The 24,649-nt window shown below is 44.0% G+C and overlaps 1 protein-coding gene across 2 annotated transcripts in view; it reads left to right on the plus strand.

Annotated features, from left to right (window-relative positions):
- CSMD1 (CUB and Sushi multiple domains 1) overlaps nucleotides 1–24,649 on the plus strand; it is a 1,607,858-nt gene that overhangs the window by 1,422,408 nt on the left and 160,801 nt on the right. For both annotated transcript variants that reach the window (XM_074329288.2, XM_074329289.2), the window contains exons 34-38: nucleotides 4,055–4,258; nucleotides 5,133–5,257; nucleotides 5,610–5,706; nucleotides 10,064–10,168; nucleotides 23,107–23,225. In XM_074329288.2, the coding sequence (XP_074185389.2) occupies nucleotides 4,055–4,258; nucleotides 5,133–5,257; nucleotides 5,610–5,706; nucleotides 10,064–10,168; nucleotides 23,107–23,225 (650 nt within the window). The remainder of the gene's footprint in view (nucleotides 1–4,054; nucleotides 4,259–5,132; nucleotides 5,258–5,609; nucleotides 5,707–10,063; nucleotides 10,169–23,106; nucleotides 23,226–24,649) is intronic.

The raw sequence follows: 24,649 nt of genomic DNA on the forward strand, positions 1-24,649 counted from the left end.
TACCTACCTGGTGCTGGACAGCAGCTCATCAATATGCGACCGGTTTTAACTTTCTTACATTTGTGTTTGTCTGTGTCCACATATAGTCTCGTTTTGTGTGTGCGTGCAACGTAGAATTCAATATCCCTTTTAGTTCCTTCTCGATAATTCACTCACATCAAAACTAGTACACCACGCAGGGCTTACTGAGTATTTCAAGGGGAAAAGGACGCCATGTTTTTATATGAAAGCGTCCTTACGACTGGCCGCATCTCTGTCTTTCCAAGTTAAGTTTGCTGTGTCTTCAGCTCCTAACCAGAACCTCACCTCCTTCTGGCTGCCCAGGCTCCCAGATTCATGAGCCTCTACCAGGATCTTCCTGTCGGCGAGACTCACTCTCCTTAGTATTAAAACGCACACATAAAATAAACAGAGCTGGAAGAATTGACACTCAGGTTTTCTTTGCCTAGAGTCCTTCCAGGCAAGTAAAGATGTGTTTGGGTTGGTTTTCCCCTAGCCTCATGCCCTTTCCATGGCATATGTCATTAGGCTTACTTGGTTTCCACGTCTAAGAAACTCACCTTTTGTATGAAGAGCTTATACAATGCGTGCATTTAAGAAGGAAGAATGGGCCGGAGATGTGTCCGTAACTGGGTGATCTCCGTTTGACTCCACTGAGTAATAATGGCTGCTCAAATCACATTTTCAGCGCCTTGGACAGAATATGGAGGAATAGAAAACGTGCCCCAGTCACTAAATGAAACAGGAAACCCTGCCTCGCTTAGCCGTTGCAGGCTCCCCACTGCATTCAGGTTGAGGTTGCTGTTATTACTCTTGTTGCTTTTACTACAGAGATTCTACAAGAGGTGCATGCACATACCTGGGCTTAGAGCACCTGTGCTCATGAGGTGTGGCAGGCAATTCTGTCCCTGTGTTGCCCTCCCGCCCCTGCCCGCTGTGTGCACATCCACAGAACCGGCCATTCCCGGAAGGCAAAGCCCAGCCTCTGAACCAGCGCCGTCCCCAGGCCTGTACAGCGCCTGCTCCTGGGGCCTCGCTCCCTGGTCAGTGGGCACTGGGCTGCTCAGTTTTCACGGCTGTGTGATCCATCTGCGCAGAGCCAGAAAATAATTGCTGCCGAGAATGGAACTTCTCTGTGACGCGGCCACATCAGGCAAAGGGCAGGGGCCCGGCACAGGCTGGGAGGAAAAGTTGCTGAACATTCTGTGATTTGCCCCAGACATTACCTGGAGGTTTGAGGTCTCGCTTCATAGCTTTCCTCTGTCCCACGCTCAGAGACGCAAAATCGGTCTTCTCTCTTTGCAGCCTTCTTCCTCTGAAAATCTTCTTCCTCCACAGTTTTCATCCAAATGTAGCTGTTATTCATTTATTGCAATTTATCTTGAGAACAGACAATATGAAGTTCATGAAAAAAGGTTTAATTGTGACATGTGTCCACGTGATCCTTGGTGGTGTGTTTCTCCTCAGCCCTGGGACCCTGGAGTGACAGTGACACCTTTGGCACAAATAGTGCATTCTTTCTAAGTCATCACGACAAGTAGAAAAATTACCATTTGAGACATTTCTTCATTTTTCTAGCAAATCCTTGAGAATTGATCGTGAAAGCCGCCATGGGTGTCATTCATTTATTTATTTGCTGCTCTCATGCTACTGTTCAGCTGTAACAAAATACCCAGACATACAAATATGCAAAATATAAGTTATAAGCAATATTTTCTTAGAATAGAATGTTATAGTTTTCTGCATTCTGCTTTTAGTTATAGAAAAAAGTAATTCTGATGTATCATTAATTTTTTAAACTGTACTTATTAGATGATATACAATCTTATTAACTTTTGCCTTCTGAGAGAAAATATTTCAACACTGAATGGAAATGTAGTTTAATCAAAGTAATCGGACTTTTATTCTCGTTGAATCTCTTCCTTACCAGAAGTGACTTAAGCGGTGTCTGTGATAGTCCAGGTTTAATTTACAGCACGATGCAGTGTGTTAGGAAAAGCAGTGTGAAGACAACAGGATTGTTTTTAAGGAAAATGAGTCTATAAACACACTCTCTGGAGGGCTGCGCTCTTGAACGAAGAAGTACAGGGCTGAGAGGAGCTGGCCCCAGAGGCTGTAACACAGACCGATTCTCACTGCAGAGGACGAAAGCAAATTTTGCTAATTCCAAACTGCATACCTCGTGGGTCTGACTCTCAAGGAGACGGTTAGGTGTGACAGAGCTCTTTGCCAACTGAAGTGTTTTTCAAACTGTACCCCAAACCCTTTTTGATAAACAGACCACCCTCTCATGGCTGGTAAGTTCTGACGTGCAGCCGAGGTAGGTCTGTCAGGCCCCACGTTGCCGTGAGGCTCACCTGCCACCACCCTCCATGCAGCGACCACAGAAGACTCGCAGTCACACAGCGTGAGCTTCACTCGCTGCATCAGTGAGGACCTCACAGCGTGAGGAGCCTGGGGTGTCTCAGCAGGGGTTCTGGAGGGGCTGGTCTGGGGCAGTGTGGTGTCACATTGGAGGCGGTGAGGCTGGGGTCACGGCATTGTTGAAGTCCGCCTTTGTCCCTGCAGGTAGGAGGTGGCAGAGTCCACTCCAGCTGTAATCAGTAAAGGCGAGCGCTCCCATGAACGGGAGAGGGGCCCTCTGGTCCTTCTCAGTGTGACTTACTCAGGGTGCCGGATATTGCTCGTGGTCCGGCATAAGCTCACAGTGGTCACAAAGCCCGTGTGGTCGTCAGGAAGACAGCAGGGCCCCGCTCCCAGGGCCGCGCAGTGCCAGGTGGCAGGTGGCACAGCTGCTCCGTGTGCTCCTCACTGCTTCAGGCCAGCTGATGCCCTCACAAGCTGGATTATTTTGTTTATGTTGCTCTTTGCTGCTTAGTCCTTTCTTGTCGTTCCCAAGCTTATTATTATAATGTTAGACATGATTCCTTGAAACGTGCATCTTCTCATGAAATGTTGGATGCCACATAGGGAGGTGGGCTACCTTCCCCAGCACCCACTCTGCGCCCGTCTCCCATCACCCTCCAGAACTGCTGGTCCAATGGGACGACCTCTGGGAATGAGACGGTCAGCTGGGTTTTATTACCAGGCCTGCTTCCCGCAGTGACTTCCAAACTGCCTCTCCCTTCTGACTCCCTCCAGGTGTTTTCATGTAGAGACTTCAAGTGTGTGTTTTCCCATAGCGCATGTTTATTTTATTGTGGTAACAGAAGATTTAGCCTCTCATGTTACATTATTTGAATCACTGTTAACAGTTAACAAGCTTATACTTTATACTCATTGAAGAGCAACCCGTTTCCCCTGCCAGCCACCATTCCACTCACTAGTCTGTAAGTTTGACTGTGTTAGTTGCTTCATATAAGTGCAGTCATGCAGTATTTGTCCCCCTGTGACTGGCTTCCACTCAGCGTAGTGTCCTCCAGGGCCATCAAGTTGTTGCAAATGGCAAGATCTCCTTCCTTTTTAAGGCTGAGCAATGCGCCGTTTGAAGTATATACTACATTCTTTATCCACGCGTGCACTGACGGACTCCTAGGTTGTTTGCACAACTTGGCTGTTGTGAATGATGCTGCAGTGGATATGGGGGTGCAGAGATCTCCGTGAGAGCCTGCTTTCAGTTGCTGTGGATGAGGACCCAAAGTGGGGTTGCTGGATCATGCAGCACTTCTGGTTTTCGTTTTGTTCTTAAACCACAATGGCCATATTATAAATAATCGTTATATAGCGGCCTTTCTCACTAGACCTTTCTCTCTACATCCTTGACGATGAGGGGTTCTTAGTGATCTCATTGCCACCAGCACAATGAGGTGAGTGCTTCATGAATTTAATTGCGTGAGTGTCACTCAGTCCTCAGGCATACTGAGTCTCCGTCAGCCACGGTTTCCACGTGTGACATGAGAGCGTGGGGGTGAGATGGAGATGTGAAAGTGTTCCCCCGGCATCTCCTCGGAGACTGTGGAAGGCAGTCTTGACTTCTGTAGTAACGTAAACTGGCTTCATCGTACACCTTTCCAGCTGCACGTGCCGATGTCTGTGCTGTGTGTTTCACCTCCAGCTGTCCCTCGTACCAGTGATACCCAGTGCAGCTCTGTCCCCGAGCCCAGATATGGAAGGAGAATCGGTTCTGAGTTCTCAGCAGGTTCGATTGTGCGATTTGAGTGTAACCCGGGATACCTCCTGCAAGGTTCCACAGCTGTCCGCTGTCAGTCGGTGCCGAACGCTCTAGCGCAGTGGAATGACACGATCCCGAGCTGTGTGGGTAAGTGGAGGCCGAAGGGCGTGGTCCCCTGCACGCCGCAGTGAAGTGCTGCGTCCAGTGCTTCCGTGCTGTCTGCGTAAGCAGATCACGCTCCTGACCAACTTACAGAGCGACCTACTGTATCAAAAACCGTTGAGCAGCACCAGACCCTCAAAACCACTGTATTTCATGAAACTGATCAGATGAACAAGTAGGAAACATCTTTTCCTTAGTCCTTATTTCGATCAACTTCCAAGCCACCCTTGTACGGCATAATCTCATTTGGGGAGAAATCATTCTAATGTTGATTTGCTGTATTATTTGTGTAAAGCCCTTTTAATAAATGTGTCCTGATGGGGGTTGGAAATGTGACAGGTTAGTGAAGCCTGAATGACAACAACAGTGTCAGCGATAGTTTCTTCATTTGTGTACGAACATCTAGTGCAATCACAGTTCACACTTGAATTCATTTGTGCATTTTGAGTGTCTCCTCTGGATGTGCTCACAAACCCCATTAATATCATTTGGGGTTAGTTACAGGTCTGCACATGGGAGAGAACTCTGCACAACTCCTCAAACTGTAGTCGATAAATTATCCTAAACAGATGCACGCCGGACACCAATGTTACGTACAGTGCCTTCGCAGAGCATTGAAGAGATTTCTTTGTAGACACAAGATCGTAACTTAGCAGCCTCATAACTAATAATCCGTGGTATTGCTCATTGAAAAGAGAACAGGCTGCATTTGACCTTGGCTAAAAATGCCATTTAAAATATCATAGTCTGTGTTAAATTTCTCTTAATATCTGATCACACAGTAAAAGAACGCTGAGCACCACATCACTGTGGTCCTTCACTGTCCTCTATTTTCACCAAATTTGGCTTTGTCTTTCAGTCCCCTGCAGTGGCAATTTCACTCAGCGGAGAGGCACAATTTTGTCCCCTGGGTACCCGGAACCATATGGTAACAACTTAAACTGTATCTGGAAAATCATCGTGACGGAGGGCTCAGGAATTCAGGTGAGTCCTTCGAGCTGGTGCTGCAGATAAGCAGGAGTCAACTAGCTCCATGGTTTGTTTTCTTCCTTTCTTTTCCTGTTTGTGTGTTGTTTATTTTAAATGCATAAACCATAACCTGTTTCTCTGAAATGTCGCTAATCACGTTTCTAGATTTGAAATTAAAATAAATATTTTTAGAATAAAATCTATTAAAAGTGCCATTTGCAGAAATTGTTGGCTACCCTTTCCATGGTTTATTTTTCTTGGTGTTGCCTCCTCTTACCTGTGTATATAATTTCATGACAGCCTCATGTGAGTAGGCTGAGTTTTTTAAACCAAAAATCAACACTAACGTAATATTCTTGTTTGGTAGATTCAGGTCATCAGCTTTGCCACCGAGCAGAACTGGGACTCCCTGGAGATTTATGATGGCGGAGACAGGATGGCCCCCCGACTGGGGAGTTTCTCAGGTCAGATGCCACCCGTCCCCTTGCCTTTGTGAGTCAGGCCATCAGACGCCAACCACACAAACCACAGCAGAATGTTCCATAGACATGTTTCCCTCCCAAACCCTTCCATGTGCACAGTGGTTCCCCTCGCGACCCAGTCTTAGAGTGAGGGTACCCACCAGAGGGGAGAGGCCAGCACTGTCCCTAGTGAGCGAGAGGCTGATGTGACTGTGGGTGCCGCTGGCAGTCACACGCCCGCAGCTGTGCAGCGTGGGCCATTGGGTACCTGTGGGCACAGCAGGAAGCTTTCACGGTGGGCGTTCAGTTTGGGCAGGATAGAATGAATTTTAAGATTCTGTATTGGCCAACTCTCCTCCCATATACCCGTTGGAGGGGGTTGGCACAGTTAGGACCAACCAAGGCAGCTGTGGAACAGGGTGGTGGCCGGTACAGTTGGCAGTGTGGGAACACACGTTGGCACCGAGGACACAGTGAATGTGGAGGGTAATGGGAAGCAGGCTTCTCAGAGGCCTGGAAGGGAGTGAGGAAGACGGTAGTGAGAACGGCCGGTGTGGGCCTGGCAGTGCTGAGTGTGTGTTAGAGACGCTGGTGTGAGCGCCTGTCATTGTGGGTAACTGTAGGCGTAGATAAAGTGTAAGACAGTGTGTGCGCGTGTGTGTGCACACACAGTGTACTGTCTGCCTCTGTCCTTTGAGAGGTGTGAAACAGCAGTGCCCCAGGAGCATTCTGGGTCTCGAGGGACCACTCTAAGTACCACTCTCCCCTGAAAGGAACCAAACCTTCTTGGAGAAATGCTGGCTCCAAGGCTTTGGCAGGAAAAAATATGCACGATGAGCTGTTTTGTATGAATCCATACTGATACAAACAGACACATGCATGAACAACATGAATGAAAGAGAAAGCTTTCCTTGCAGAATGCAAACAAGTACATCTAGAAGTTGTTAGAAGTCTGTATCTCAGGAAAACGATTGGCTGACTTCTGAATTAACTCAGTGTTTTGATTTTTTTCCATTTGGACAGCTGTATGTATGTAGGACTTATATTTAAGCCATTTAAAATCGTTTTTAGAAGGAGGCAGGTTATAAATTATGAATGAATAAAATAGAACAAAATTCTTGCCAATTTGTAGCCGACAATCAGTATTAAGGGGAAGCGAACATGAATGTCTGAGAGCAGACTCTCAGGGATGGAGCGCAGTCTCTCCAGGTCCTCTGTTCCTCGTGGTTTTGTATTGGTTCTGCCGACCAGTGCAGATGAGTTTACAGCACCCGTGCCACAATTGGTCAATTAAAAAGAATCCATATCTATCTATTTATCCAAGGTCATAAACAAAGGGTTTAGATCTGCAAACATTTTTTAAGTGTCTGTCATTCTGCGCACACTCTGTCCTTGTGACTTGTGCACTAATGGTTCAGGCCTGAAAAGACCCCACCCCAGAGCCAACCTTCCCCTTGGCAGCCAGGGGATATGGATCGAGGCATAGACCCCACATTTATCAGAGGATCCAACTTCCAGAATATCACACACACACACACACACACACACACACACACACACCACTAAGGAATGGACGTGGTGTTTTCTTTCCTCCATTTCTCGCTGTGCCTCTTCCAACACAGTCCACTGACGGTTTGGATGCTGCCTGGCCCATGATGCCACAGTCACTTATAGTTAAGGTGCGTGCTCAGACTGATGGTGACCCTTGGAAACCCAGACAGAGTCTCTGAGAGACTCCCCATGCTGACCCCAGGTCAGGGAGGCCTCCTTACTGCACATTCCGAGTGGAAACAGTGAAAACATTTGCATTTGAGGCAGGATATTTTATTGGGATGTGGTTTGCATCGCATCCACTGCTCTTTTCCCCAGTCTCATTGGGGGCAGGGCCAGGCCTCTGCACTGGCCTGGAAGCAGCGGGCGTCCACACCGGAGCGTCGGCCCCTCCTACCTGTGCTCTTCCAAAACATCAGCTTTGGACAGCAGAGGGGGGGTGAAGGCTTGATGTTGAGGAGGAGGGCATGACCCACAGGAAGGGAGGGCAGAGAGCCCCCCAACCCGGGTCTCTCCAGGTGCCTAAGTTGCCACTGAATTCTTGGGAGCAGCACATGGGCGTGGCAGGTCCTCAGAAAGGAAGTGGGAGCCAGAGGAGCGTATGAAGGTCAAGGACATCCGTCAGAGGCCCCGTGAGTGTGGGCAGTGAGCACGTCTGAAGTAACCCGTCCTACCGCCCTGTGCAGGGGAGGCATCCCGGGAACGGTGGGGGCTGTGTCCCCAGCTCTGCGGGGCGAGTCTTCACAGTACATTGAAGTTGACTGAAAATTTTAGTACAGTGCGTACTTTCCACCCTTGTGTAGAAATAAAATTGACAGGCATTGTACATTTGTAAAAATATCGTTTTGTGTGCAGAATAAGGACTGCACAGCAAGAATGAAAATAGGATTTTGCAGATCAGTCGGAGGCCATTCCACTAGTCTAGGCTGGAGCCAGAAGTGGTGTTGGCAGTAGAGACAGAGCAGGGGCTGATAAATCTCTTGGTCCCACACTTTGTATTATTACATCTGCCCTTAAGTTACTTGATAGCTCTGGCTTTGGCTCTGTCTGAACAGCAAAAGCTCTGCTTTGTACCAAGTCAGAAAACAACTGAGAGGTGATTAGTTAGTTAGTAGTCTTGGGCTGGTAAGCCCATATTTATTGAATGAATAAGTGAGTGGCTTAGTCTGGGGAATGAGAAGAGAGTTTTGAATGAGTAGATATGAAAATACCAAAATGGTTCAGAAGAGAAGAAAAGAAACATTCCAGGACTGTGATTATGGGAACGCCTAGAACAGGAAAAATGAGTTGTGCAAAAGAGAGTGGTGAGAACTATCTAGAAATGCAGGCAGCGGCTGGATCATGCAGTGACTTTAGGCCAAACAAGAGGCTGCAATTCCTCCTAAGATAATCAGGAATCTGTCAGAATTTGAACATGACAGTCTTATGTCCATTTTTCCAAAGAGCTGTCTAACGCCTGAGTAGAGAGGATGAGTGGGAGGAAGGCCCCCGTAGGTTCAGAAGACACGTGAGCAGATTGCCACGCAGGTCTGTTTCCCAGAACCGGTGGTGACAGCAGGGAGGTGGAGGGAGGGCCACCGAGAGGGGTCAGGAGGCCGCCTCGTTCGGGCCTGACACAGACTGCTGGGCCACATGGTCACGGGGAGGGAGGGGCTCTGACGGGAGGACACGTGTGGACACGCGGACGTGGGAGGTCGGCCAGGTCCGGGGTGTGTATGAGTCCAGCTGTGCACACATCGCAGGACCACGGAGCCATGTGACACACACCTGGAGTCCTCGCCTGGAGTCATCGGTTTACCTGAAGCTGTTAGAGGGGATGGAACAGTTTAAGCACAGAGTGAAGGATGATAGAAGATCTTATCTTTTCAATAACGTCCATCTGTCTCAGACAATTACCAACTTATGTCCTTGTTTTGTTATTTTCACATTTATCTCCTCACACATTAGCGTTACGTTCAGTGCAGTGTGTTCTAGTCACCTGCCTGCACCATGATGATTTACATATTTACGTATTTCTAAATACGTATGTGTTTACGTATTTAGAGTAAGATTTGAGTACAATACAGTAAGTATCGAGCATACATGCTTTAGGAAAAGGGGGTGTAAACTTGCTGCTCATTGTCACAGGCTAATACATTCCACCCAAATGTCTTAAATTCTGAGAGATGAACATTTGTCGTTAGCTCGGCACCTTCCAGTGTTACAGCTGCTCTGTCACTCTTCTGTCCCTCTGTGTGTGTCCTGATTTGTCGCTTACTATTAAGCAGGCTAGAACAGCTGAAGCAAAAGAAGGATTATATAAAATAAGACTATATATTCTTTTCACACATGTTTAGTGGAAATCACTGCCATATCTCAGCAGGAATGTTGTTCAGTATGAATCACACAGGGATAGAAAAGAATATACATAGTCAAAAGCAACGTCTTATGAATAATATATTGGATCAAATCTACTCAGACTTGCATGTTTAGGTTTTGTCTCTTCTTTGTTCCAGTCCAAAAAAAGGCAAATGATTACACTGTTCAAAGGAAGCCATGTGAAAAACCAAACACAGTAAAGTATAAGAATTTGTGTTCTTCCACTGATGTGCTAGAAACATGTCACATCTGCTTGAGGATAGCACAGAAAATGTGTACGCTTTTCCTGTTCCTAGAAAGAGAGAGGAACTCAAAGTGTAAGGATCAGACAGAATGTGTGACATCTGACAGGCTGTGGAGGTGGCCAGTCTGAGCCCATACCCGGCCTGCTCTACATTCAGGAGCGGGGATGTGCTCTGTGATGCTAACCGTTGGTCTGCACCTTCCTCAGGGACCACAGTGCCTGCCCTGCTGAACAGCACGTCCAACCAGCTGTACCTGCATTTCCAGTCAGACATCAGTGTGGCTGCAGCCGGTTTCCACCTGGAGTACAAAAGTAAGGTCAGCTGTTTCTGCGTCAGACTCTCACTGTTATGTTCGGGACTTTCCTTAAAGGAAAAATAAATCCACCCCCTTGTTACACAGTGAAATCTGATACTACAACTGTGTTTAAAAGTTGCACCAAATGGGGTCATACAGAATCTCTCTCTCTGAAATATCTGTTATGAAAGACAAAGTTAGGGGGAAATGAGGAAATTCGTATCTGGGATGACGAGATAAAGCAACTGCTATAACTTCAGGTTGTTTGTGTTAAAATGCACAGAAGGAACCATTTGTAACACTGCTAGTTTTCTGGTGGTGGCAAGTACTCATATTAGCATCCAAAAACCACGGACAGTTGTAATTTCCAAATAGATGATGGCCGTCTGCGCTTTCAGTTTCTAGTCTCAAGGCTGTTAGAATGAGGCCCAGCTCGAAGCAGCCCCTTCGCTGTCTGCATTTGTGTATATTTCATTTTAATTGGAGGAAGGTATCACGAAGGAGCCGCTAACCTTTTAAAAATGGATGTGAGACTGAGTTAATAGTCTGATAAATGGATGACAAAGGTCAAATTCACAAATCTTCTTTGGTGTTTGATTGTGCAGGTAAACCGTGTAAACGTGAAATGAGAATTTCCAATGAGAGTGAGGTTTATTTTAGGACATGTTTTCAAGCACTAAAAATGCTTAATGTTGATATCCATCTCCTTTAATAAGCAGTTGCAAATAAGCAAATACGTGGATAAGCTTTAATAAGTGATCTTTCCAATGGAGATAAACAATGTGCTGAGATGTAAATGTATGCATGTGTTTGAAAGGCCAGATTTCCAGCTGATGATAAGTATTCTGAGCCAGGCCGGAACCACAGGGCTGTTTTCCATTCCAGCCAAATCCCCCTACTTATTTGCAGGCATTCGTATGCAAGTTTATTCCAATTGATTTGAATAAGACTACTTTGTTGACAGTGTAAAATGATACTGTGGATGTTATTTATGTAGAATCTGTCTGGAAAAAATCTGCTCCTTTGATACATTTTGTGAACATCTGTGGATAGGAAACTGTAAACCTTATTTATGAGAGTGGTGATAAATTCACTAATATTTTTAGCAGTGTTAGAATCGATAAATGTTCATATCTTTTCCTCTCAACGTTATCTTGTGTCTTTTGGCGTTTCACTCACTATGGAAAGAGATGCTAGTAAAATAATCAGTCTACAATTAATACTGTGTACAATGACCCATGTACTTCGAGCTCTAAAATGTAATTATCTACGTTCTACTTGACTCCCAGCCAACGCACTCCACTAAGAGAGACAGATTAAGATACATCTCACCGATGTGAGTCTTATTCAAGAATTTAAGGTGTTGTTTTATTTTTTAATGCATTTTTTTTTTATTTGGATGAGCATAATGCTGCGTTTTGAGTTGTTCCCATTTTTTGAGAGATTGTTTTGGAGGCTAACGCCATCCTGATGGTCCGTGTCATCCCTTCCCTGCCCTGTATTTAGAGGCAGTCATTTCTCTGTTGTAATTCTTTGTGCCAGATCTTTTTTTTTTTTTATTAAATTTATTGGGGTGACAATTGTTAGTAAAATTACATAGGTTTCAGGTGTACAATTCTGTATTACATCATCTATAAATCCCATTGTGTGTTCATCACCCAGAGTCAGTTCTCCTTCCATCACCATATATTTGATCCCTTTACCCTCATCTCCCACCCCCCACCCCCCACCCCCCTTACCCTCTGGCAACCACCAAACCATTGTCTGTGTCTATGAGTTTCTGTTTCTCATTTGTTTGTCTTGTTCTTTTGTTGTTTTTGGTTTATATACCACATATCAGTGAAATCACATGGTTCTCTGCTTTTTCTGTCTGACTTATTGTGCCAGATCTTAAAATACGGATTATATAAAGTATATGTAGAAGTAATCTTATTAAAGTCGATACCAAACAGTATGAGGACTGTGGAAGTAAGCTGCCAAAAGATGGTCTAATATTTTTCACCTGTTGACATAGTTTTGCATCTGCCTCAAAGTATGAGTGCCAGTCAGCCAGTATCTAAAGTCCATTTTGTCGCTCAAATTTGCGTCCATGAAATAATGCAAACAACAGCCAGCAGGCACTCCCTGCTGTGTTGCCATGTCTGTCCCGCTCCGCACTTTCCCTCATCCGTCCTCAGGAGAACACCACTTCTCAGGTGTGCTCAGTTTGTAAAGGAGAAAACACAGGCTGCGGAGCGTTGTCAGTCTGCCCAGATGTAGGTCCCACTGCAGGTGACGGACAGCCTGCACAGAGACACAGGTGTACTTGGTGAGTGGTGTCCAGTTCCTGAACACGTACCTGAGCTGAGCGCATACCCACCAGGCTGGGTTCACCGGCAACGACCAGGTGTCCCAGTAGTTGAGTGCCTGGAGAAGGTTCCAGAGCCTGTGAGTCTGCTGGAGAACCAGCGGGTCAGGCCCCAACACCTGAGCTCTTACAGGGAGGCCACACCTGCTTCCTTCTGATGACTCCCAGTTTTCTCATATGGAACTGGAGGCGAGGCCTGTCACTAACAGCTCACCATCCCAAAGGCACACTGGAGGGTTTCTCTGCAAACAGCAGACAGGGTTTGTAAAACATTAATGATAGCAAAGTGATTCTAGGGGGTCCAACCCGATATGTGTGAGGTAGGTTTTCTGTGAATTTGTATAATCCAGGGACAAGATTAGGAGGCCAACTCTTCGAATGCTTACTATATCCGTGCGGCCATCTACCCTTCTTTGGCAGCATTTGACCTGATTGGAAATGTGACAAATTATATAGCAGAAAGGACACAAATGTCACTCTTACTCTGGGGCTCTTTTCTTTAGAAAAACAACCAAACAAAAGAACAAAATACTGGGGAACTTTAGATTCTATATATATGTAAACAATGATGCTATTGATTTATCCTGGAAAATATGAAATCTGAACTAAAGGTGTGTGACATGGGACCCACTCTGGGGAGCAGTTTGCAGTGACTGCCCTTGAACTTGACATGAAAAACTATTTTATATATCATTTGTGAATATGTAGCATATTTATTGATACGTATACTTACATATAAAAATTGTATTCTTACAATATTTAGGACATATCACATATGACTTATCATATGTATATATCAGTAGACAAGATTTCATTGATTTCAGTAGGATTTGGTGGAAAGAAAGCTAATCAGATTAAACATATGGGCTCTGTTAAATTGTTTCTATTTTTACTTTGTTCAATTTTTTACCTCTTTCCTGCCAGCTTTGGTTTAATGGAGTTGAGTTATTGCTCCAGTGTCATTCCAAAATGGCCTCATTGGATAAAACTTAAAATTTTAATCATCTCCCTAAAGTTTAAAATATTAATCTTTAATGTAGCACAGCTTACCTTCCAATGATGTCACTTTATGCATAGTCTCAGAACCTTACAAGCATATATTTTTAATTTATTCTTTTCATCTTTTTTTTGCTATTAAATTGTTTTACATTTTGTTTTTTACATGTTCTAAATCCCACAGAATATTTTTTACTATTTTTGCTTTACAATAGTCAATATTATTTTCAAGTGATCAAACATAGGGAAAAGTATTTTATATTTACCTTTATGTTTCCATCTTTACAGCTTTTTATTTCTTTGGGTAGATACAAGTTTCTGTCTAAACTTTTCCTGTCTAAAGAACTTCCTTTATCATGTTTTGTCATGTCGATCTGCTGACGATGAATTCTCTCAGCTTTGTTTCTCTGAAGAAGTCATCATTTCACCTTCAATTTTGGAAGATATATTTGTTGGGCATAGAAGTATGGGTTGAAAGTTTCTATTTTCAATATATTGAAGATGTCACTGCATTATCTTCGCATTTCTTAGTTTATGATGAGAAGTCAGCTGCATTTTTGTTTGTCTGTATGTATGTGACCCTGTTCTCTGACTTCCTTTAAGATTTTGTGTTTTGTTTTGTTTTAATCTTGTATTTCATCAGGTGGAGTAGGATGTGTCTAGGTGTGTGTATGCGTGCATGTGTGTGTGCATGCGTGGGTGTAACACACACACTTATTATTCACCCTGCTTGGTATTCTAACATTCTTGTGTCTGTAGTTTGATATCTATTATTAGTTATGAAAAATCCTTGGCCATTATCATCCCAAATATTCCTTTTGCCCCATTTCTTCCTACTTCTTCTGGGACTCCAATTACACGTCTGTTAGACCATTTGATATTATTTCATAATTCCTGTTTACTCAGTTCTGTTTTATTCACTAGTTTCTCTTTGTGTTCCAGTTTGTGTAATTGCTATTAACCTTTCTTCAAATTTGCTGATTCTTTCTTCAGAAAACCCCAGTGTCAAGTCTACTAATGAGCTCATTAAAATAAAGCTTTGTCTCTGATATTTCCATTTGACTCTTTCTCATAATTACTGTCTCTTCACAATAATTACTCCCTCTCTTCATGCATGCTGGCAGTCTTGCTAGATCCTTTAGCATATTTCTCATAGTTATTTTAATATCTCTGTTTAACATTTCCGTTATACGTGTGTGCTCTGAGTCTGGCAGAGGGTTGCTTTGCTTGCTTTCGGGTGTGTCTGGTCTTTTTTATTGAAGCTGGACACCATGAGTAGAACCGTAGAGACTGCTGTTAATGATGATGCCTGGGAACAAGACTCCTGCTGCTGACAAGTGTCCGTGCCTGGGAATCGTCCTCCGCTGGGCTGTGGAGTCTGGTCCCTCCAGCCAGTGAGCTGGGTTTGAGTGCTCTGTTGCTATGGTTACTTTCAGTGCTTCAGATTCTTCTACTGGGAAGCTGTCCCGCTACGTGCTTAGTTTGAGGGCTTTTTCTCAGTGTTAGCTCTCCACCATCGGCTTTAGTCACCCTAAACACCTTTTCAGAAGAGGTGATCTCCCTCTAACTCCTGCCCCTCCCCCAGGACTAGGCTGCTGCATGTAACTCTGTGCTGAGCTCACGCTGGAGGCCGGTTGCTCTGTTCTCTTCCAGCCTTAGCGTTTGACTTTTACTATGATTTTATGATTAAAAGATTTAAAATTGTGGAGTGCATAAAGTTTGCTAGTGAAAGTCATATAGGTATTCTTAACTCCTTCTTTCCCCCTCAATGTGGAGGGTATTGATTTTCTTACCTCAACATCTGTTGCACATGTTGTCCCTACCATTTTATATTGCGTTTCTAAATTTATCATTGACCATTGCGATGAGCATAAACTGTGGTAAAACCTGATTGAAATATTTGTTCTGGAGTGCTGTGTGAATCTGCGTATTTCTGAGCATGGTGAGGGACCAGATTTACTTATAATGCTATGCTGTATGGTGTTCTTTAGTGTTTGCGTGCATTTGCTTTCATTAAATATTGAAATTGTTTCGGTGATGCTAGCCTATGAGTGTTATGGAATAGCAAAGCTATTGGGTCACAGTGGGTTTCTGAGCCTAAATGTAGAAAAATTATATGGAAATTATTTATAGATATTACACTGGCATTATCTATACACATATAAACTCTCTGTGACCAACAATGGGTAAATCTAGAGTATTTGTCCTTATAGAAAACATGTTTCAATACAGTCCCACGTGCAAAAGCCTATTACTTTATTAACAAGTTATGGTCACTTGAAAATTATGATTATTCTCTTCTTAATTATACCTATGGTTTCAGGATCACCTTACTAGCTTAAAAGTCATGATGTTATTCTATCAGATTCATCTCTTGGATGTTAAAACTTGAAGGCATTCTCTGGTCGATAGCCAGTCTTGCAAATTTTTCATGGTAACTAAATTAGGGAATAAAGATGCTAGAAGTGGCATAAGAAATGACTAGGGTATCTGTGACTTAGCCAGCCACCAACTCATCACTTCTAAGTACCTCAGTTCTATTAGACTTTGGATCAGTGCTCTAAAAACAGGGGAATGGATTGAAGTGGATGGTGAGGAAATTTTTGGGTGTGAAAACATGATGCAGTTTGGAAGGAGAAGTGAGACAGGGCTATTTCCCACTCTCCATGCTGCTGGGTTCTCTCCTCCTCCCTCGTCAGAACTGTGGATTCTTCCTGCCCTGTGTAACAGCGAAAACCTGCCTTCCTACAGGGCTTTCATCACAGTTTACCATGATCACGCAATACGTATAACAGATACGCACTTAGCAAGAAAACCTTTCTAACCCTCTCATCAGGTCCCTCATTTGTATTTCATTTGTAAGTATCTAGTCCCCTAAATCTCGTCCTTCTCACAAACTCTGGCCATAACTGTCCACTGGTCTTTCTGTCTCTGCCCTCGTTAACACAATTCCGCATTCAAATTTCACCCCAAATGACTCTGATCAGAACCTTCCTCCTCCTGCTAAAAATCGTCTGGTGACTCAACCTCCAGTAACCTCCTGACCTTGGTGTGTCTACAGGACATGCCAACAGGAGTATGGCCCATTGTCTTCCCAAAGCCGTTTCCCTGGGTCAGACTTCAAACTGTCACTTTCACTGAATGCCCCCCCTTCTCCTCTCCTCTGGCCTTCCCCAGACCCCCCACTCACCTCCAGTTCCATGCGGCCTGCACCTTCTGTGTGTCCGCCCCACTCCTCTCTTTGACCTGTTTTTAGTAGCATTTATTATCCATGTGCTTCAATTATAACACCTTTTCTCTTTGTATTATTAGTTTATTCTTTAAACACAATTAGATTGTTAGTTCTTTGGGATCATAGAAAATATTAACCTTCTTCCATCACCATCTTTCTTTAATCTTGCTACAGGACTCAATATAATTGTGTTGACTTAATGTGTTTGTTTTCAGATGATTTAATTATTAGGTGATAATTTCCAATTAGGGAGATAGTACTTTAAAGAGATTAGGATAAATCTGTGATCATATCTTGTTTTTGATGCCTCATTTTAAATGAAAACTTACATAATTTACTATTTTAATGTGAGCAGTTTTTGATCTTTGTTTTCTATAGACGCATATGATCCCTGGATTTCTAAAACAATTATATTTAGCAAGACTCTGCTAGTTCTTAGAGATATGAATGTAAAAGCATGTGTGTGAAGCATTTACATGTGTACATACAGCCACACATTAAATGTCCATATTTTATTTGATAATGATTCCCATTGGTCTATCTGATACATAAATTAAACAGTCTGAGAAGACTTTATAAATTACTGCCATTGTCATCATTTTAAACATACAATGAGTCTTTTACTCAGAAACCCTGGAGATGACAAGAAATGCATGTGCTATTGGATTTATTTTTATGTAATTGAGGCCAAGTTGAAGTATAAGGTTTAACTATAGCAGGAATAGAAATCGCATTTATTATGTGCTCTGAACCTGCCAACAGTTTACAAATAAGAAAAAAATGTTTCAGCTGTGCGTGTATGCTGAGCATCTTAGACAATGAAAAAAAGGTAGTTTCTATTCTTAGGATACTATTTTATTAATTAAAGGACTTGTCTCTGGAAGTGTTATTTGCTGCCATAAAGACATGTTGAGTCATTGAGCCCTGTTAGAAAAGTCTGAGTGTACAGGGTGACACGTATAAGTTTTTATCTTTTTGATCATGACATTTGTCATATATTTCATCTACTGTCAACTTCCTATGATGTCTCCCTACATGAAGTTGTGACTTCTTTATTCACCTGGTTTCCGACACATTGTCTGACCTTTAATGCAACTTCTGATTTATGGGTTTACAGAGATTATCAACAACACTTCTGTCTTAGGGTGTATCACATCTACATGCATATAAAGATTTTTACCTACTAGTTTTATGCAAAGGAACCATTATTATTTAATTAAGTACACTAAACAATGTGCTCAACAATTTTTTCCTTTACAAAACAAAGGGCTGCCCTATATATTTTCTGTAGTGTCGCGATAACCTACCTATGCGCTGAATGCTCACGTATCTCCATGTTTGTTCTCCCGCATCTGCTCCTGCCTGTAATCCAGCTCCATTACTCTCTCCATCAGGTCTCAGGTCTGCTTCCCTCTCCCTTTGGTTATTATCTTCAGTACTGTTTTGCGCTCTCCAGTCAGAATGACAGATTGTTTTTTGTTTTGTTTTGTTTTGTTTTTTAGCTATGAAGTTTGAAAACCATAGCTAGTGCCAGTCAAAATGAAGACAATGCTAAGTTGAGAAAAAGTGCTCAAAGTCAGTTCAGCTGTGTCTCCAAAGGTCTCTTTTTTCCTGCTGTAAACATTTGACCAAAATTGCATGTTTATTACATGCTTCAAAATCATTTCGTTTTGGAGATTTAAGCAAACCCTTCTCTGAATTTGCTTAATGGATTTACAATAATGGCTATAGTGAATTTCCGAGACCCAGTGGGGTAAATTGTTGTATCATCATTCATAACTTTCACATTTGACAGTCAGTGGTAGGCAAAGCCATTACACTATGCATTTGGTCAATTAGGACACTGGTCTTTTTACTAACTTGGTTTTACGACTTCCAAACGCTAGATGCATGGAGAAAAAAACATTTTTTGCTACCTTCTAAATCGAATCACAATTTTATAAATTAGCACATTTCTACATGTCCCAAGTTTTACGTATGAAACAATCAGAATATACTTCTGTGGATAATACCGAGTAGACTCCATGATATATGAAGTGTTTCTCCCTGTTTTCTTGTTTCTTCAGAGCAGTAGGTCTAATCCCTTAGAATGCACAGTGATTACCTTCTCATTGTGTTCCCCTGTCATCAGGACAGCTCATGATACAGAATCGGGGGTGTTGTGAACCCCTCTTTTAAAGAAACATCACTTACAGCATTTGCTGTCTTACCATTTATGGTGTGGATGATAAGTGCTATGCTTAGAAAAAACAACAAATCCTTTCTATAATTTTTCTTTAAAAAATGCTTCCAATGTGAGCATTGCTCTCTGAGGTGTCACTGCTTCTGAAAAATTAATTTTGAATTTACCTATCAGAGGGTTGTGTTTTATAATTGCATTTTAGGAAGTCTTTAGAACATTTCTTATATGTGTATGTATCTTTCCACATGTCTACTTTTGTGTCTAAATGAATACCTTTTCATTGAGTGGTTTTAAAATTTTGTCTGTCACTTTTGTGATACTGCCAGCACGATTTAACAACATGAAGTGTTTCCTCCGCTGAAACACCATTCTTCTAAAAGTCCACCCAAAAGGAGGATATGGTAAAGAACGTGCTCCTTTCAGACTCTTTAAAGAATGACGTACACACTCACGGACTTGCACGGCCCTTCTGTCTTGTTCACATTCAGTGTCGTGCGCCACCCTGCCTGTTCTCGGCACGTCCCCCTTGTTCCACGCTTTGATGAGCATGATGATTAAATGCAAATAACTGGGCTCATCCTGTCCTTTCACCCCGAGTTCTTCAGCACACCTCGTGCTGTCCCTAACAGTCAGAAAGTTCACTGTTTGTTTTGGCTTCTAAGTTCCTATGGCTTTGCTAAGTCCCACCGTTGCTAGTATTTCTAGCACTGCCGGGCCTGCTCTGTGGTATTTGTATTTTGGGCCAGCAGTGGACATGGTTGATCTTTCTCTGAAATGCTTTTCCCGCTCCCTTAAGCACAGGAGATGGCTCTGCAGTGCTTTAATCTGGCTGTGCTGCAAGCCCAGCTGTGTCTGGATCTGTCCTGTGCCAGAGTCATGGTTTTCTAGCCCCGAAAGTAAAAATCCCCTACTCGCGATCCAAATCCACTCTCAGTGCCCCTTGAATCACTCTTGGTGTTGCAGGCAGATCATTGCATCTTGGGGGACAAACGCAGTGTTTGGAAAACCCTGGGACTCTGGTCCAGGATAGTTCAGTAGTTCAAGAAATATTTGAAGATGATTGTATGAATTGTTTCTCTACTTTGCGACTTAATTTCTGTGTGTGTGTTTGCGTGTGTGTGAGTGATATTACTAGGACATGTTGCTACAAATACCAAATATCGTAGTGTTGTCCTGGGTACGTAGTGGCAGTAGAAAAAGAAGGGAAAGAAATGTTACTGCCTGCATCTCAAATGCCAAGGTCTGCATATGACTGCTTCCTGTGTCTTATCACATCAAACACTGATGAAAATGATTTTTGTATGTTTTTCATTTATTCTGCAATTTTATTATAATTCCTGCAAGTATAGATACAAATGCAAGTTACTATTTTCACAGGATGAATTGGATTTACACATGGAATTCAAAGAAGGAGAAAATGAAACTAAATTTATATGCAATAAATGCATTTAAATCAGCATGTAATAGACAAATATAGTACATAAATAAAAACTCATTATGTGTAAAGGAAAGGGCACTTAGTAGCTGTATTTAATTTTGAATTACTTACCATATTTCTTTGAATTTCAAAATATTTTTTCTGTTCATTTTGAGCATTTTGGGGTTACTGATGTTCTCTGGTCTCTGTCATGTCTGGTGTGTACTTGAAATATTCCAAAATGCTGAAGTAGCGACATAAACTAGCTTTTCAGTATTCCTAATTGTAGTTAGAAATTTTATACCAAGACTATTTTAAGTACCTTTTTTCAGGGTCAAATAAAAAAAGAAATTAAGTGATATATGGTAGGTCATCTTGCCAATCTGTGATAGGAAAAAATGGGTGAAATTTAAATATAGCTGCGATCTATATTCTAAAGTTAAAAACATAGACATAAATTACTTATACCAATAAAACAACTTAAAGATCTAAGTGCTTATCTGTACTTTTTTTTTCATAATTAGCAATTTTATCATCTATGAAAAGCCCCAAGTGGCTTGAAATTCTGTGCTAGGAATAAAAAAATATTGCCACTTAACGCATGTGGTGTTTTATGCTTTTTAAGTGCAGCCATTTAGGGAGAGATGAGTGTGGAGTTAGGAAAGCTCTGCGATAGCCCATGCCTGCCGCTCCCAGACAGCGCCCGTGCCCAGGGCTCCTCAGCAGGCGGGTTCATGGCCAGTGGTGCCTGTTATGATGCCACGCGATCGCAAATGAACAATCCCCATGGGAAGTGGACACTTCTCTGTGTGTCTCGTCCTCCGAGGTTGGGGGAAAGTGAGGCAAAGTGGTGCTTCTCAGTGTTCATGTGCAAGAATCGCCAGGGATGGCGTGCCATGCGGAGCCCGACTCAGGAGCTCGGGAGGGCATCTCTTCCAGGCCCCGGCAGGGAGAAGCCAGGAGGCAGAGGGCAGTAGCCAGTCACCCGTGTCGAGGGGCTCCACAGGCCTGCAGCTGGAAAGCCTGGCCGTGCACCCTGGCGGATTCCGCCCTTCCGTTACTGTCGGACGCCAGGGCCTGTCTGAGCTCCTGGGAGGGTCGCAGCACAGCGGCTAGTGCCTGGCGCACCGTCACCATCCCTGCCTGGTGGCTCCACGCGCGCCTGCCACCTTCCACAGCCTGGGCCCTGAGCCTGCTGTGGGAGGGGACCCGGGGCTGCCCCGCCGCTGTCAGACGCCCGCCACGCTGGTGTCCCCCATCTTAACATTCTGGGTAGTTTCACCGCTGCCTTGTGTGAGTTTGTGAGTGAAGGCCCACGGGACAGTGCAGCACGCGTGTCAGCAGCACGTGTGCCGGCCGCAGCGCCCACTGTGCCCCGGCCGACGGCGAGGCAGGCAGTGCAGGCCCCGCTTTGCACGGGGACCGCGGTGTGTGGCTGGCGGCCGTGCACGCGCCCGTTCCCACGCTCCGCTAGTCGTTGCCTCTGGATGCGCTGAGGCCACGCCGCCGTCCCGGCCCAGCTCCGTCTGGAGCCCCAGGCAGCCGCTGAGCTCAGGCAACGATTCGTCAGTGTCCGTGCTGAGGAGCGGAGCTCAGGGCACGTCCCAGGCTCCCTGCAGGGCGCGCAGCCGGTCCACGCGGGGCCGTGCGTCCGTCCCCTCCACGGCGCCCATGCACAACCCACTCGTACTTTCCGTCCCGCATGTGAGCAGAAGACGCAGTGGGATGACGGAAGAGGTTACCTGCAGTCACCAAAGCTTTAGCACCATTTCAAGTGCTTTTTTGACTATAAAACACCGTTACTGCACGTTTTCTTTACTGGTGTGATAACGGGTTATGTGTGTAGGTATCACTGTTAAATGATATTTAGAATTAATTTACCTGATGTTTTAGGCTAAATTTCAATATTCTGATACATTGTTTTAAAAATTGTTAGTGCCTTAGCCAAAGGCAGTTCCACCCAACAACAGTGCCTGATTCAGCTTTCAGGTCTGTAAATATCGGCCCTGTTTACCTGAGAATGGACTACTTAGGACACTGGTTTTGTTATCTTTAAATGAGAGAGACAGAGAGAAGTTGAATGTGAAATATATTTTTTCATATTATGTTTTTCTGAAAGAGAATTTCCAGATTCACACTTAACATTTTTCATAAGGACTGCTAAGTATGTTTGAAAAACAAAACAAAACAAAAAATTAAGAGAACAATATCATGGGGTTTTGGATATAATAAGAAACAATTCTTCAGGTATCAAATTGTGTATGTGTTAGAATTGAAATGTTGTTTTTTTTAATTTATTTTTTAAATTTATTGGGGTGACAATTGTTAGTAAAATTATATAGGTTTCAGGTGTACAATTCTGTATCACATCATCTATAAATCCCATTGTGTGTTCACCACCCAGAGTCAGTTCTCCTTCCATCACCATATATTTGATCCCCCTTTACCCTCATCTCCCACCCCCCACCCCCCGCCCCCCATACCCTCTGGTAACCACTAAACTGGAAGTAACGTTTTATTTAAAGAAATTAATATTTAAAAATGGAATGAAATGAAATTTAAAAATGAAGTGAATTCATATTACAATGAAATAAGTTAACGTTAAAGAATTCGCTCACATCTGACTTAAAGTTACTTGAAGTCTTTCTGGCAGGAGGAGAGAGAAAGTTAAAGGATTTGTTCCTAAGACCGGAGGAGGGCAATAGGAAAGTGCATTTTGTTACGCCCCCAAGAGAGTGGCTTCGCCTGCAGGTTTCTGAGCTGCGTCTGTCTTTGCACAGCGGTAGGTCTCGCTGCGTGCCCGGAGCCCGTCCTTCCCAGCAATGGCATCAAGACAGGCGACCGGTACCTGGTGAACGACGTGCTGTCCTTCCGGTGCGAGCCCGGGTACACACTGCAGGTAGGCTCCGGAGGGGGTTCTGGGTGGTACGGGGTCCGCCAGGTGACCCTCGCCGCTCACGGCGGCCACAGCCCTACCTTTGCACCCGGACGGTGACGTGGTTCTCGCACGGGGTTGGTCAGTCGAGCAGCGAACTGATGATTCGTGCGTGATGGTGATGTTAGTTCTAAGGTGGAAGTAGCTTGTAAAGGGCGCGGCCTTCCCGCAGAGTTGAGCCCTTCCTTTTCATCATTATTTCCTTCTGAAATGTATGTTCTCCCAGTAACTATGCAGATAAAATTCTAAGTGACACAGTCCCTTTAGCGGGCCTGCGCCGATGTCCCCGTGATTGGCTCTGCCCGAGTCACCTGTCTGTCCTGCGTTGCACACGGCTCTCATGGGTCAGTCCAGCCAATCCTCTGCCAGGCAAAAGACACTCAAATAATAGGTGTAAATAATTTTCCAAAAACATCAAGTAGAAGTTTTCCTAGTTTTTATGTAAAAAGTCTTTTATACAAAAGTTTTAGTAAACTTTTTAGAAACCAATGTGTGGTAATGTCACTTTTCTGTTATTTCTTTTCTGGCTGAGCCATAACTAAGTTGACTCCCAGAATAGTTTCTGTCCTTTGCTAAGCACGCTTCTTATATAATTCTCCCTGCCAACCACAGATAGTGATAATCCAAACATATACAGTCCAAAATCCAAAAGAAATATTTAACCCTACTCGTGTTTCTAATCGCCAGTTAACTCAGGTGATAGGAGACAAGTTTGCATAAGCATCAGAAATGGCACCCCTGTGCGTAACTCAGTTAGTGCATGGGGCCAGAGCAAGTGCCTGGCAGAGCGGAGAGAAGTGACAACAGCAGCAGCTAACAAACACCCATGCCAGTGGGGGCCCCCCAGCACCCCACCTACAAAACCCCCTGTGATTCTACACCAGCCACAGGGTGTGGGTACCAGCGGCCATGCCTTTTGCTGACAAGGAAATGGAAGCTGAGGGAATGTATGAGAGAGGGAGGGAGCAGAGGGGCTGCTAAGTGGGCATTGGGGGGTCCCGTGGGACCACGGAGAGGGGCAGGGGGCGGGGATTAGCCCAGGTTGTGTAGAGAAAATACAAGTAAAATACCTAACACAGGTCAGCAAATGAAAACCATTATGGATACTGTTACCAACAACGTGGATATGTAAAGGCACCGTCATGAAAACAACCTACCCCGACATTCTGTAGAGCTTGGTGGGCGCCCTGATAGTTGTGTTGACTTCACAAAGCGATGTGCAGACCCGCGTCCGTAGACCAGTAGGTGCTGACTCAGGAAGCTTTGCTAAAAGTGCTGCCCTTGAAGCAAGTTTCACCCAGCACAGTCGGCTCCTTAGACAAAGCTTTCCTGTTTCACAGGTTCCAGTATGAAGAATTATGAGGCACATCCCAGGGATTTCATTCCAG

Source organism: Rhinolophus sinicus, chromosome 16, assembly GCF_057876585.1.
Source record: "Rhinolophus sinicus isolate RSI-liver-muscle chromosome 16, RSI-T2T, whole genome shotgun sequence".
Taxonomy (NCBI): domain Eukaryota; kingdom Metazoa; phylum Chordata; class Mammalia; order Chiroptera; family Rhinolophidae; genus Rhinolophus; species Rhinolophus sinicus.